The sequence below is a fragment of the Odontomachus brunneus genome, unplaced genomic scaffold (assembly GCF_010583005.1).
Source record: "Odontomachus brunneus isolate Ranch 3 - 2012 unplaced genomic scaffold, Obru_v1 Obru_scaffold_045, whole genome shotgun sequence".
Taxonomy (NCBI): domain Eukaryota; kingdom Metazoa; phylum Arthropoda; class Insecta; order Hymenoptera; family Formicidae; genus Odontomachus; species Odontomachus brunneus.
In genome coordinates, this window is record NW_022639495.1 from 1,527,666 (window position 1) to 1,542,571 (window position 14,906).

General features: G+C 40.7%; 1 protein-coding gene across 2 annotated transcripts in view; it reads right to left on the reverse strand.

Annotated features, from left to right (window-relative positions):
• The window catches only part of LOC116844729, a 605,932-nt gene that overhangs the window by 96,149 nt on the left and 494,877 nt on the right, over positions 1-14,906 (reverse strand). Inside the window, exon 7 of one of the 2 annotated variants that reach the window (XM_032816653.1) lies at positions 11,700-11,816. The exons of the other annotated variant lie outside the window; for it this stretch is intronic. Within the exon in view, the coding sequence (XP_032672544.1) occupies positions 11,700-11,816 (117 nt within the window). The remainder of the gene's footprint in view (positions 1-11,699; positions 11,817-14,906) is intronic. 2 annotated transcript variants of the gene reach the window in all.

The window sequence follows — 14,906 nt, forward strand, 5'->3', positions numbered from 1 at the left end:
AAAAAAAAAAAAAAAACAAGAAAGATCACTTCAGGTCCGGTACACCACGGTTGCGCTTAGCATATTCATGCGCGAGCTATTCGGAGTTTTCCGGTGTCTGACCACCATCATGCGCCTCTACATATTCATAAATGAATCAGGATGCATGGAGGCTGCTTCCGGTCCACCCGAATCGAAACCGGTTGGCGTTGTAAGGAGCCGAATGAAAACTCATGAAACAATCGAGAATTATCATATTGCTTTCGTTTCATCGCGGTACATACAAATATCTGCCTTGCTCACGGCTATTATTTATTTATTTGCTTATTTTATCAAGTGTACGGGAATAAATTCACCCCCTTGTACATACGAATATAAAATGAAAAGTACACTCACATGCAGAGGTGAAGATAGAAAGGAAAAGTAAAAAAAATTATATATTAATACCTGTACCATTATGTGTTGTACCGTACCTGAGCACGCATACTCTAGCCAGTATGATTGGTCAAATTTAATCGTTTATAATTTGAAAAGTATTATAGCCTCGTCATTTTTGCATTAGGATTTTTTTATTCAAATTACTTCAGAAATCCGCCTTTAAAAAATAATGCGGTAGTGGCGGGACACCCTATATATATTTAATCATTTATATACTTCTTTCTATTATCTGTGCATCTTTATGCAACCAACTGATACGCAAATGAAGCATTAATAATAGAAAAGCAAATGAAGCATTAAAAATAGAAAAATAATATTTTTCGTATTTGTAATTTCGTTGTGTATTACATATGTATCTGTTTTCTTAACTTCGCCTCAAACTAACATTTATCATTTAGACGGTAAAACAAATATATAGAAAAGTAACTTTTGTATGGTAAGTAATAGATTTGAGTAGTTCTATTGATGCTCCGTTGAAAATGCAACAATGAGCCTTGCGACCTCCTTAAAGGATGTTGCACTCATTCAGCTTATTATGATATATATATGCGACGAAGCTTTCCGTTGATCCATTCGAGATATTTTAGAAATATTGTAGATAACATTCAATGTACGCGTAAAATACTTCATCGTTCATCGATCGTAAGCCGTCATATGCCGGATTAGGATCGACTGAAATCAGATAAAGGCGACATAAAATATCTTTTGTTCGCGGGAACTTCACGTTCTCCACTTCTCTGAAATTTTATTTCACCACCAGTACGTGATTTATGTGTACCGGTGGAAGGATAGGGCGACGAAAGGGCGCGATCGCGAGAGGAAGTCAAGCGAAGTGAAGCGAAGCGGAGCGAGGCGCGGCGAGGCGAGGGCGACGGCTCGGAGCGAGCAACCGTAAGTGATACGTGCCCGCGTATGGTCAGACGGCCGTGGCTGCGGCGCGGCGCGACGCGACTCCCTATCGCGCATGTAATATGCACGTATCAATACGAACCTTGTCAAATATATCATTCCGCTCGATATACCCGAGCGCGCTTTCACACGGTCGCCCCCCCGCTGCGGACTTTATTCAATTTCCCGTTTTCCGCCGGTATGTCGGCGGCGTGCGCGGCATAAACAAGCGCGCCGTTATAAAAAGACGTCCGTGTGTGCGTCTCGTACGTATCGAATTACTATGGTCCGGAAGAAACGGCGTTAGGAAGGGCAAGGCAGGGTCAAAGCTTTCTCCCTTTCTCCCGTCCCCTTTCCTGAGTCCGTCCGTTCGCGGGTTATAGCCGCACCTGGAGCTTTCAACAGGTACGTCGAGTCTCGCTCGTCGTGTACGTCATGTTCGATAGTCCGACGTGGCGCGTAAACAATTACTCGACGGGCTGAACGAGAGAGCGAGTAAGAAAGAGAGAGAGAGAGAGAGAGAGAGAGCAACGGCAAACGGAAGCCGAATTATATATTGCGTGGTCGATACTACGCTGATAGGAGCAGCTACGTTATTCGCGGAGGAATTGCGTTGTTACCAATCCGCCGGAACGGAGTTCGTAGAAATTTTGCTGAAGTTGCGAATTTATCATTCGTACGCGTTACACTCGGGAACGTTACGCGAAATGATTAAAGGGAGTTCCGAGTTCGGGGGGAATGCGATTCCGCGTTGAATCGCGTGAACAATTGTTGCTATTTCAATCAATTGTCCGAGGCACTCTCGCGCACAGTTTTCGAAGGGAGACCGGAAAATCGCGCAAGCGGCGAATGCTAATCTCTCTCTCGTTCAAGCTAAAAGCTAGGTATCGTACGGAAAGAAAATAGAAGAAGAAGAAGAAAAAGAACGACGATCATCGAACACTTTTCACCGTCGATCGATCACGATCGCGTTACACAAAGCTTAGGGCGCGCGGGCTATTGCCGTTCCGCGCCTCCCTGGGCGGGCTTCGGCGCGAATTTAATCGTCCGGAAAAGAGAGCCAGCCGTAAAATGGCTTTATCACGACGCGCTACGCCGAATTCATAATTCACTACGGTGGCCTCGCATTTGCGTCGCGTTCTCGCCGCAAGATTGCCGCCGGACTCGGGCAATAACGGACTTGCTTTTAAATCGTTTCGCCCCCGCGTTTCGCTCACCGACGAGCGATCCCACCCTGCCGTTTCTCCTCTTGTCCTCGCCAGCCGCCCTCCTAATTCGGCCCTCGGGGTAATAATCGATAAAGCGCATTCAAATGCCATTGTACGGCCTGAGATACGCGAGCGGGTGACTTACGGTGGTCGAGAGTGCAGGACGTTAATGCCGAACATAAACTCGGCGAACTTTAGCCCATCGTGCGGAGTGGCGCTCGTAAATCGCGTTCCTGCCACTTTCATCGGTCGGGACATACACACATACACACACGTGCGTACATAGGTCACCTTTCTTTTTCTGCTTTAACGTCGCTGCGAAATGACGTTTCGTCCGACTCGCGGCGCGATTTTACGCTCGCCTCGAGATTGATCTACAGGCACACGCGCGGCCAACGATAAAAAATGAAAATTGCCTCGTATTTTCCGGGTCATGAATCACGCCGTCGAAGTGGCAGTCACGTAATTGTCCCGTCTTGACGGGAGAGCGGAAACGGGGGGAGAATTCTTGGATTAGCCGCTGAGCGCCACGCGCGTGCACCCTGTCGTTGCGCGTTTCGTGCTGAGGAAGCCGGGCGGGATGTATTGAATTTGAAGTTGATGATAACAAGACAGCCGTGCAATTTGTCACGCGATGACGTATTTCGCAACACAGATCGCGAGATCCGGCACGAGGGTGTATTTTTCAGTCGCGTTCTGCCAATCGCGCCGCGCGCGACGATTGCCCCACGCGTGTTCGAATAAAACCTGAGCGCGACTTAATCGAAATTCCGGTTGACGCGACGCGAAAGGAAATAACTCGCCTCGCGTCGCGTTTCATTAAGCGAGCTCATACGTCACGGAAAGCGCTTCGCGGTTGTTGCGCGCAGTTGCAGCTGCAGCGCAAGCCCGCACCGCCAATTTTACGGGGTGCTCCCTCTCCTCCCTCCAGCCTTCGTCCTCGCGCTTATTCTCTCGCGTGCGCAGAGCGTGCATTACGATCCACGTGATGTTATAATTTAAAAGGAAAGAAAGGGAAAAAAGCGATCAGCCGCGATCTGTAACAAAAGCAATACGCTGTGAGCGCGTGGCCCGTTTAGATCTAAAATTCGTCTGTCTGGATTGTGCAAAGGCTAAGTCCGTTAGCGCTTCAAGTACTTCAGAGCGACAGACGAACGGATTATAATGCTTTATTGAGCGCTTCGAAGCATTTGCAGTGTCGACGGACCTTTTGCTCTTACACACAGAAAAATATCATTCTACTGAACAAGAAAAGCGATTACTCAGTTTACCTTTCTTCCTTTAAGTGATGGTTATTTTTAACAAAAGATATTTTCACAAGTTTTAGAAAAGCTCATTATCACATACATTAAACAGTCTTGTTAACAGATGCAGTTAGTTGAATATTTCGGTACAATATTTGATAATTAGTATCAAATATGATAATGGTTAGCAATCGTTTGATAATAATTACGAAATAATTAGTAATATAAATTCTTCGTTTAGTTGAACCAATTAAATAATTTTATAAATAATACTAAATAATTTGGCAATATTATCAAATAGTTTGCCGAATTTTTATTAGAATTTTAATATTCTTGATGGAAGTGCTAGGATTTAGGAATTTACTAGGATACAGAGTACAGAGTGCATCTTGATTAAATTTCATGATTATAAGATCAACTTATATAGAGAGAAATTTACAGTAAAAATTATTATAGAATTTTTGTAACCGAGGAATAGATTGACATTCTGTGGCAACTTATATTCCCATATATGTTTCCATACATATTTATATTATTTTTGATAAACTTTTTTATCAGTGATCTCAAACTTTTGATCGATACTGTACTTTCTATTGTGTTTGTGCGTGTATAAATTTAGTAAAATTGTTCATTTTCATTTTAAGATTTTTGTTCCATTTTCTGATAGAATATACTATATTACACTGTAGTAAATACAATAACATATTTGTAAGATTTAATATGTGTTGTATGAAGTCTCATAGGACATAGTAATTTTTTTTTATTCGAGAAACTGGAGTTTGCTATTATAAAAATTATTATTTCTTAGCAAAATGAACTGTACTGACAATCTGTTTCTCTACTAGAAAACATAGTAAAATATAAAAAAATTTATATGGAAAAAAAGCTATAATATTCTTTCCGCACGCGCGCACGCGTGCTCGATAGATTTTCAAATATATGAACTTATGGAATACTTGAAATAAGAAATATTTACTTGAATGCAGTACTTGTATTTTCCTGCGTGTATAGTCGCGCGCGTTTAAAACTTGGTTTGATCGTCTGGCGAGCGAAAATACCATGTGCGCAAGTTTATTTCTCGTTCTTCCTTTTTTCGAGCGAGAAAACGAGAGCATGAAAACGGGCGTCGCCGACTGCTCGGCGACTTCGCCTCCTCGGCTTGTAGCGTAAGGAGTGAATTTCGCGCAATTCCGCGTCTCTCATTGTCGCGACGCGCTCAATATTCTTGTCCGTTGTACTGGTAATGACTTAATTACGATTCGATTACGCGACGCTTTACTCGCTCGATTTGTCGCGAGGCTCCGCGCGCGCAACGGATCGGGAATTAATCCACGCCGTAATGGCGACGATGCTCGAGTTACTCACGAAACAAGCGCGGAGGATTGGCGCGGGAAACGGGCTCTGCGGATTTGCCGCTTCGTCGTTCCTCGTGATTAAGCGTGGAAAAGAGTTTTCGAGGTTTTCCGAGGTAAACTTCAAAGCTGTAAGCGAACGGGAGATTCGTCGCTCAGCCATTGGCGAGCAAACAATAACTTTTTTTAATGAAACGCTCAGGCACGGGCGGAAGTGAGTGTCTTCGTTTATTCTGTTTATTGTTTCAGAAAGGGTTTTACGGCCATAAAACGCGGTGGGCGTTTACGCGAAATATTTCTCCAATCGCGATATTATTCCTCATCACGTCGGAATTAGACCCTTCGTTCGCAAAATTATTTACAACTCAGTTCTCCGGGCTTATTTCGCCGCTACAACGTCGAAACGCCGTAATTCGACTGTTAGAAATCTGCTCTGTCGACGTAACGTGGTTATGAGCGCAGTTAAACGAACAGTATAATTGCACATGGGAAAAAATGGAGAAACGGAGAATTTCCTGCCAGGACTCGCGCAGGGAGTTCCATTATTGAGATTTTTTAGCCGTAATTAATAGCGCCATGCGATTCGGCGATGATTGGTAACAAAGTGACGCGTACACGCGACACAAAGCGTCGAAAAAGAAACGGATTAAGGTTTATTTCGCGTAACGAGGTCTGAGCCGCGGCTTTGAGGCAAAGCGCGCGGAATGTACAATTTCGGCAGATTTATACCGGCGCCCTTTGACGCTGCGCGCTCTTCTCCCATTGTTTCTTCTCGCCCACCGCCGCGCGGTCTGTGTCTGTGTGATCGTTCGAGCGACCAATTTCCAGGCTTCGAATGTTTAACCCGCACTTCCTGCAGCAAAGTCGTGGCTGACCGACTACTCTTTCACGAAGTATCGCGGAAAGTAAGGGCGCTCGCGCGCGTTCAACGTCCGCTTGTTTTTTAGAGCAAGTCTGCGAAGCGCGCTTTACAAAGCGTTACATGGTGAAAATGATAAATTGGTGTAATTAATTAGAGCTCACGATAACGAAGCTGGTCTTTACAAAACTGGTATGTTATAATAGAAATAAAAGGAAATTATATAATAATAAAAGAAGATACAGCCAAATTTCAGATCCTAGATGAATTGTTTAAAATATGATCTACACGCAGGTGTGGAAATTATTATAAAGGGATGTTTCGATTATATAATATTATGGATTGTCGTCATTTTCAGCCACAACTGTTTCAATAAGAATGACATATATGTCATCAAGAAAGATGTAAATGATATAATATGTGTTTTTAAAGAAAAATCGTTTACTTTAGAAATACTTTATAGAAAATTACATTACTATATTCAAGTAAATTTTCCTTCTTTTAATGATTATTTTGAACAAAGAATAATCTTAAGATATATTTATCAGAAACATTTGAGGAAAGCTCACTATTATGTACTAAAAAAATTTTATTCTCTTTACAAAAATATTATAAAACTTGTCGAAGAAAAAGTTGATTCTATTCTATCGAGTAGGCAAATCGAAATTTGGTTTTCATTTGTTATTCCCAATTAGAAAGCTAAACTTGTTAAAACTTAAAATGTATTTTAAATAAATGTGATGTTTATAATGAACTTATGTTATATTTGCAGATGTACATTGAGAAAAAATATTGGATGTTTGTAACTATAATCACGTAGAGAAATAATAATTACTATAAATTATGGCTGAGAAAACCATTTTTAAAATAAAATTTTACTATAATAAAATAAAATTTAAAATTTTACTATAATAATTATAATAACTATAATAATCATAATAATTATTTAAAATGTTACTATGATAAAATAAAATTTTACTATAATATTAATATGATAATAACACTATATGTATGTCATTACTATACCATTTTACTGCAAAGAAATATAGCCGGGGCCTATAGAATAATTACAATTTTAATTAGATCAACTATTTATTTTCTCTTAACATATAAACGTATGAAAGATACAAGTAACATTTACTTGAATACAGTATTTTTTTCTATGTGTTTTTTTCTATAAAAACTTTATAATCATTCGTAGAAAAAAATTATTTGATCACATTTTGATTAGGGTTTATCTGACGACACTCTTTCTCCGCTCCTAAAAATATCTAATATAAATTCTACTCGCAGACATCTGCGTCACATCGGCCGAAAAACAAGATAATTATCTTGTTTTTCGGGATGATTCTCGTCGGTAGATATCTTAGGCTGGGAACACAATACGCCGTATGTCGGAATTGTACGAGTCGGAATACAGCTAATGGTTCAATGAGAGAATTTATTTTTCGAGAATGAGCTCTCCTCATTGGACCATCGGCTGCGTTCCCACATTCAACTCCGATATACGGCGTATTGTGTTCCAGGCCTTAGACTCACAGGCTTGGTAAGAAAATAAGAAGAGCGATATATTCCAATGCCGTCACGCTTACCTCGCGTTATATCACCGCGGCGCGTAATTTGTGCCGACGCTCGTAAACTGCAGCAGGTAACGTCACTCGGGAGAGTTGCGAGACACGCGCGAGGAAGTTCTTAAAACGAATTCATACCACCCCCACGAAGGTCGGCGTCCACCATCCACTCATCCACCCACCCACCCACCTACTCTCTCATTCTTCTCCCGACGCTTTCCCCGAACCCTCTGCCCGCGGCGGATGTCGGCTCGAATTTTCGCGGAGGCTAAACACACACCGGGCGAAAGGGCCAGTAAGGATGAATGTTTTCAAGAGGAACAGGCCTCCGGGGCCTCGCGCGCACGCAACACGAGCACGTACGGGCTGCGACGATTAATATTAATCCACGGGGAAGGAGGCAACATTAATATCAATGTGGAGTACGGTGGCGCGAGAAGGTGGAGCAGAAAATCCCACGGAGCGGGCGCGGAGCGTTGCGGGAAACGGCAAGTTCCGCGGTAGACTTGATGAAGTCGGAAATGGTAATTTAGGAGTCCCGTTGTTGCCGACAATGCCTGCCGTTCCGCACTTCCGAGCTGCTGGAGCAGGACCCGCAAAACGCGTGAAGTCACGCGCTCGCCGTGCCTGAACATTAGTTTTTGGGATAATTATGCCACGAAATTGATGTTGTAATTAAAGTCGTAAGCGGCTGTTCGCGGTCTATTTATTGTGATTATATCGGGGCTGCGAGGTGTCGCCGTCAAATTGTCGCATATGCCGCTCGCGCTCCCGCAACATATTGAGTGCGTCGCGTCGGGAAACGCACGCGGGCGTTTGAATTATTACTTTTGCTCAGTGGAGCGATGTTTGAATAGGCAAGGTTGGGAACACAATGCAGTCTACTAAATTTCGACGGAACGATCCTGAATTCGTAATTTCGCCTTTCTTCGGTGTCTGTTATCAGTGCCGTGGAGCTCGGCGGAGCAGTCTCTGCAAGGTTCTTGTTCTCGTGAGGGGAGTCTCGGCCGGCTGGCGTGTTTTGTTTTCATTAGCCCGGGCTGTTTACTCGCGCGACAAGCTCAAGACGGAGCTTCGATACTTCTGCCTGCACAAAAACTCCATTTGCACAAGTTTCACAAACCGGGAAACGACCGCGGAAAATCCGCTAACTCTCCGTGAAAACAGAGATGATAGTCGTATAGCAAAACGTATCGTAAACCTCTTAGAGAAGTCGACGTAGGAGACGTGATTTTCGTTCAATCTCAGTTATCGTTCAATCTGCTCGGCGAATCTGCTCCGAACGTAACGCTCCTGGAAAACTACGAATTTATTCATGAGGCCTATCGCGTCCAATCTTTATCGATTATGGCGATTCACCCGATCTGCTTCCTTCCGATTCAACTGTTACACGAGCGTGAAAGATTATTTCTGGCGCAAATCGCCCGAGAAAAATGTCAATTGTCCAAACTTCGTTAAAAGCAAGATCTATCTATACCCGAAAAATCTATACAGAAATACATACTGCATTCAAATAAATGTCACTTGTTTTAAATATTTCATAAGTTCATGTATTGTTAAATCTATCATAAGTGCATTGTAAACTTCAAATTCGTTCAAAATAAATTCTGAATCTTAGCGCGCTCAGCGTTTCCACTAAAAATATCAAATTAAAACGAAAATTTGCTTGATCTGACTCGGGCTTGCGCCGCGTTCTTTATGAAAATTTAAAAAACTTTATAATTTTGGGAAAGTTACTTTTATGAGGGAACAGAAAACGTTAACTCAAAGTATGCTTTAGACAAGATACGCACATCCAACTTCTTTTAAAGACCGAATTTTAAAAATTCGAAAATTATTTTCAAATTTAGGAAAGTTACCGAAAAAACAGGAATGACGTTCATCCAAAGTGTTCGCACATTCTTATATGCACGGTAAACCCCATTGCGTACGCGCGAGAAAGCGGCCCTACTACTAACACTGCGCTAGACCTCAATCTTTGAAGAGCAATTTTCGAAAATTTCAAAAGTTTTCTTCGAGATTTTGGAAAAGTTACTACGAGAGAACAAAAAACGTTCACCCAAAGTATGTTCCAGGCGATAATGCACTCGGAGAACATGAAGTCTGGAATGCAACTTGTAGAACCGAGGGAGGAAGGAGGGAAATTAGTACTTTTACTTTAACATTCTTGTAAAAATAATATATACTTTCTTAAGTATGTAACGAACTTTTCTCAAATTTATGATGAATATGTTTTCAGACTATTATCAAGGACATATTCTTTATTGAAGATGACTATTGCTTAAAAGAGGAAAAATAAACTGAGTTATCGCTTTTCTTAGTAGTAGAAAATGATATTTGTGTGTGTATGTATGTATGTATGTATGTATGTATGTATGTATGTATGTATATATGTAATATTGTGCAGTCGACAACAATGTAACGAAAATACGAAGAAAGTATATTACTGAGATATCTCGCAATTCATCAATCAACATTTCGAATATCGTATGGATGGCGACACGTGATGCGCGTAAGGGTGCAAATTTCGAAAACGGACGTCGGGAAGGCCAAGTTAAGCCGACCGTCGTTACTCTTAATAGAATGCCGTTTTCAACCCTTTCGCGGTGCGCGGGAATACGCCGCGGTATTAATAATACTTAGGCAACGGGTTCGCGCGTTATTAAATCAGCCGGGCCGTGTTGTCCGCCCCGAGGAAATAAGTTCTCCCTTCTCCGAAATGCATTTCGGGATGTCGCCTCGGAGACAGGAGCTCGACCGCGCGCTATAATAAATAATTCACGGCGCATCTTTCAGAACGTCTGACTTATGATGGATGCCTCCACTTCGCAGCGCCGAGGGCTGCGAGCCCAAATGTACCTCAACGCACGGTGCCTCGAGTCCTTTTGCAGAGTTCGGTTTAAGGTAGAAGTGCCCGTATAATGGACGTCGATTTCATTAGCGGAACCGCGAGAAATTTACATGGAATCACAAAATAAATTGTTCGCGTTAATTGTCCTCTTTTTTGACATTCATAACGTTGTGCATTCGTTTTAGGATTATTCTCGGCGTTTCCAACGATTTCTTTGACTCTCTTGCAATTTTTGACAACTTGTATAGTCCAAAATATGGATGAAACGTGCACGCGATAATTATATTCCTCTGCAGAATAACAATCACCAACCAGAATCACATATTTGAACACGTAACAGTAGCGTTTTCGACGCGGGCTGAATCAATGCAATCGGTTTCGTTGGAAAAGAGAGAGAGAGAAAGAAATAATCAAATATATTTATTCAATTATTTTATGTTTGTGTGTACATATGCACACATTTATGATCTTTTGTCAAAAGAATTTCTTTGTTTACAAATAAATAAGTAAATAAATAATATATAAGTAAATAAATAACCAAATATATATATATATATATATATATATATATATATATATATATATAAAAGCCAATAAAAGCCGACATAAGATATCGATTGGAAAATACAAATAAACCAAGAAAAAGGACATAGAACGTTCTGAAAAATCAACCAAACGTTTTGGTCGTCATTTCGATCTTCCTCAGTGAAAATGGAAGAAATAAATTTTTAAATCTTTTTCATTACTTTGCGCGTATCAAATTTGCGTTTTCCATTTCGACATTGTCATTTTGGTGCCCTCTTGGAATGTCCTTTAGACTTTCTATATTTGTAATAAGTGTGTAACCATATACTACTTGTGCATCGTTTATTTTTTCCCCATTTTCCATTATATCTACAAATAAACCGTTTCTAGGCTCATTTACGGATATAATGTGTTTCGACATCTTGTGTGCACTAAAAGAAAGAAATGATCTAACTGAAATTATAGTTATTTTTGACTTCAACTATATTTTTCGACTGTTATAACACGAAAATATTAGTCGTAATATACAAGATTATTATAACTAAAGCATCATGGTAGGATTTAAAACAGTCACCATAATTTATAATAATTATTTCTCTATGTGATATAATGTGGGCTTTTATTAGCTTTTTAAATCTATATTTGATAGTGTATCTGAGAGAGAATTTGATAATTTATCCAGTGTTTCTTCTTAGACAGAAAATAAAATTCTGCGACTGCACTGAACTCTTGCCAATATTTATTACGGGGTGAATTGTTAGAAGAAACGTCGATATCCACTAACGTGTATCGAAATGCTCTTCGGCAAGTTCGTCTGGAACAGTACAACCGTCACCTTCGAACTGTCAAGGCAGATCCTCTCGTTCCCTCCTCTCGTCGCGCGACCGGCTGCACTTCGCTCCTAGAAAAGTAGAAAGGAACGTCTCGCTCGTGGGGCGGCCTGAATCTTTAACGAAAGCGCAGTTAGTAACCAGAGAAGTACAAATGGCTAGCGCCTTCGTCCATCGATTATTCACGCGGGGTCACGTTAAATATGTACGCTTCCACGGGGATCGAGCAGCCGAGGGGGATGCCGAGGGGGATGCCGAGGGGGTGGCTTCCTCGACGGCGAGGCGATAGGGAAGGAAACTGAGTTTCACAGTCGGCTGTCTCTCGCCTTGACGCTCCCATCTCCGCTCCGAACCCTCTCCCGCCCCCGTTCTTGTACTAAAAACGAGGGGGCAATCGACCCCGTCTATGCCCCGTCGGGGGACCGGCGAATTAAAGAACGCGACCTTGACTCCGCTGACCTACATTGGGGTCGATGCACATGACGGGGTGCATATTTTCTGCGTGATCGCGCGATTAGGCGCGATGAATCGCTCGGCGGCGGTCTCCGCATCTCGGTCGTGGGAAGGCAGTCGGCTGATCGAAGTCACGTGAGGCAACTTTTTAATATCCGGCGCCAGGCATGCCAGGTAAAAGCTAACGAATTCAGCTCGAATTGGGTGGATGAATCTGATGAGTTTTCAAAAATATATCTCGCAGACAGATAAAAATTTCTCCACACTCTACATATTTAAAAAGTAGATATATGTGGACACTAATTAAAGTACGAAGAGAGCAACGACCTTTGAAAGATGACTTATGGTTGTTTGGTGCAAGTAGATTACTATTTTATGTTACAGGAGGATTTCGTTTAGACGAGTGATGACGCGCGCGTTGGATTATTCTTCAGACTGTGAGACGTGCACAGCAAATCTGCTCTCCTTGTCACACTATCTTTTAGTTCTAAATTAATTTTAAACGTTAATTAGACATTAATAAAACGCTAATACCTAAATTAATAAGGAATTACATTCACTTATTTTTAATCACGCGTCGGTAATCATTTTTAAGGATGAATCAATTAATGCATAAATTTAGCTCCTCATTAATTTGAAAATGGATATTTTGGGGAAATGGTTATTAATATCTTAAATAATTTAGGAGTAAAAGATAGTTTGACGGCGAAAACGGACACAGTACAGAACCATCTTCCTAATACCAATATACGAATACCAATTAAATAAAAAGTCGCACGAACTTGGATAAGATTATCGAATAAACCTGATTCTTGGCAACATTTTGATTTTAATTTTCTAAAAATTCTTTTCTCAAAACATATTTCCCACAAACGACAAAATATACAATATAGAAAGAATCAACAACAAGGTATGTTTCTGCAATTAAAAATTAATATTTTCGAATAATTAGAAAGCATGAGTTTTACAAGAGCGAATTTTAATAAAAAATAAATATTTTGGATTGGAATCTTTCGTAAAAGATGGCAAAAAATTGTCTCGAAAAGAGTGACACATATATTATCAATTAAAATTGTTTTTAGCAAGAAAAAAATTCATTGCGTTTAAAAATCCGCGCGAACTTATCGATCAACCCGATACATTGTTTGATCGTAATGTAATTGATTTCATCGATGTCTGAACTAACAAGGATATCCGTTTCAAACCGTTTCAATCCGGTCAAAGTGTTGGCGCATCAAAATTAACATACGCGCGACTAAAATCTCCTTCGTACCGTCGGATTATTACAATCTCTTATCGCGTTAGAGCACACGTTTGCCGGCGAGTTATGGTGATCTCGTTATCGGCGTTAATTCCGCCAAATAAACGTGTCTGAGGACACGTATGTACGAGCCGCACGCGTAATCCCTGCCCCGACGAACCGAGCGAGTAGTCGTTAAATCCGTCTTAGGCATCTGCGACAATCGGCCGTGCGTTTACCTCTCTCTCTCCCCCCCGCCCCCTCTCATTCTCTCTGTGTGTGTATGTGTGTCTCGGCGACACGCCTCGCACGGACGGCCCTAACGCGCGTTAGGAGAAGTCAAGAAGATTTGTGGACCGTACGGAGGGTGTGCACTCGTGTCTAAAGCTTTGCGAGCAGAAAGCACCGGCACTAAAATCGCACGCGCGTCTTAGGGTGAATTTCGGCTCGCAGGAATGCTTCCGCGCATTTCGTCAAGGTCTATTATCTGGGATCGTGTGTGGGATCGCGTGTGTATCGAAAGCTGATGTGAGAACTGCAAAAGTAGTAATTTTGCGTATCATAAACGTAAGAGAAAGATATAATGGCTTGCCTAGATATTTCTTCCGAGTGTTACACGCGTTCAGGATATAGTTCCGGGAAAATTCATCCTTCTCAAATTTGATAAAATATCCCTAATACTTTCAAATGAACTTACGTAAAATGTCTTTTGACAGAATTGAAAATTAACTGAAATAACGTTAAAATGATAAATGTCTGGTTATTTCCAATAACTTACACGTTGCAGTTGTGGAATAATTTTACCCCTGAGATATGATCCCTGTAGAGGGTTTAACTACACGTGTAATGTCCATAGACACACTTGAGCGATTACACGAACAGATGTGCGTGCACATGTAGAGGAAAAATGCATAGAGTAAAATATCTAAGAAATAAAAGAAACATTTATTTGATAGGTGTACTAATAACATATTTCCTTATACTCTAGCATAAAATTTTTTCAAGTAAGAAAATAGATATTTTCCTAAAACTTCAGCTTTTTTCATAGAAATAATTGTTTATTCTATTTAAATAAAAGCATGTAGATTTAAGTAAATATGTGTGTTATTAGTACCTATTAAATAAATATTTTTTATTTTTCATATATTTTTCTCCTAATGTGATGGATATTTGTATATGTATTAAGGACAGTGCTTAATTTGCTAATTTTTTTATATAGCAATACACGTATGGAAGTGAGATAAGGTCATCACTACCCCTTAACCTAACCTAACTTAAACTGTATCACTACACAAGTATAAGTATTATTTTAATGTTTGGTTAGGTTAGTTTTAAATTGCACTAAAAAACTTTTAGATATATTAATTTAGTAATGTTTGAGAAACTGTTTTCCTGAATTTTTCATAAGAATTGTGGATGGTGGGTCTTTTTGGACCTGTAACCCGAATTCAAATTCGTGAATAAAGTA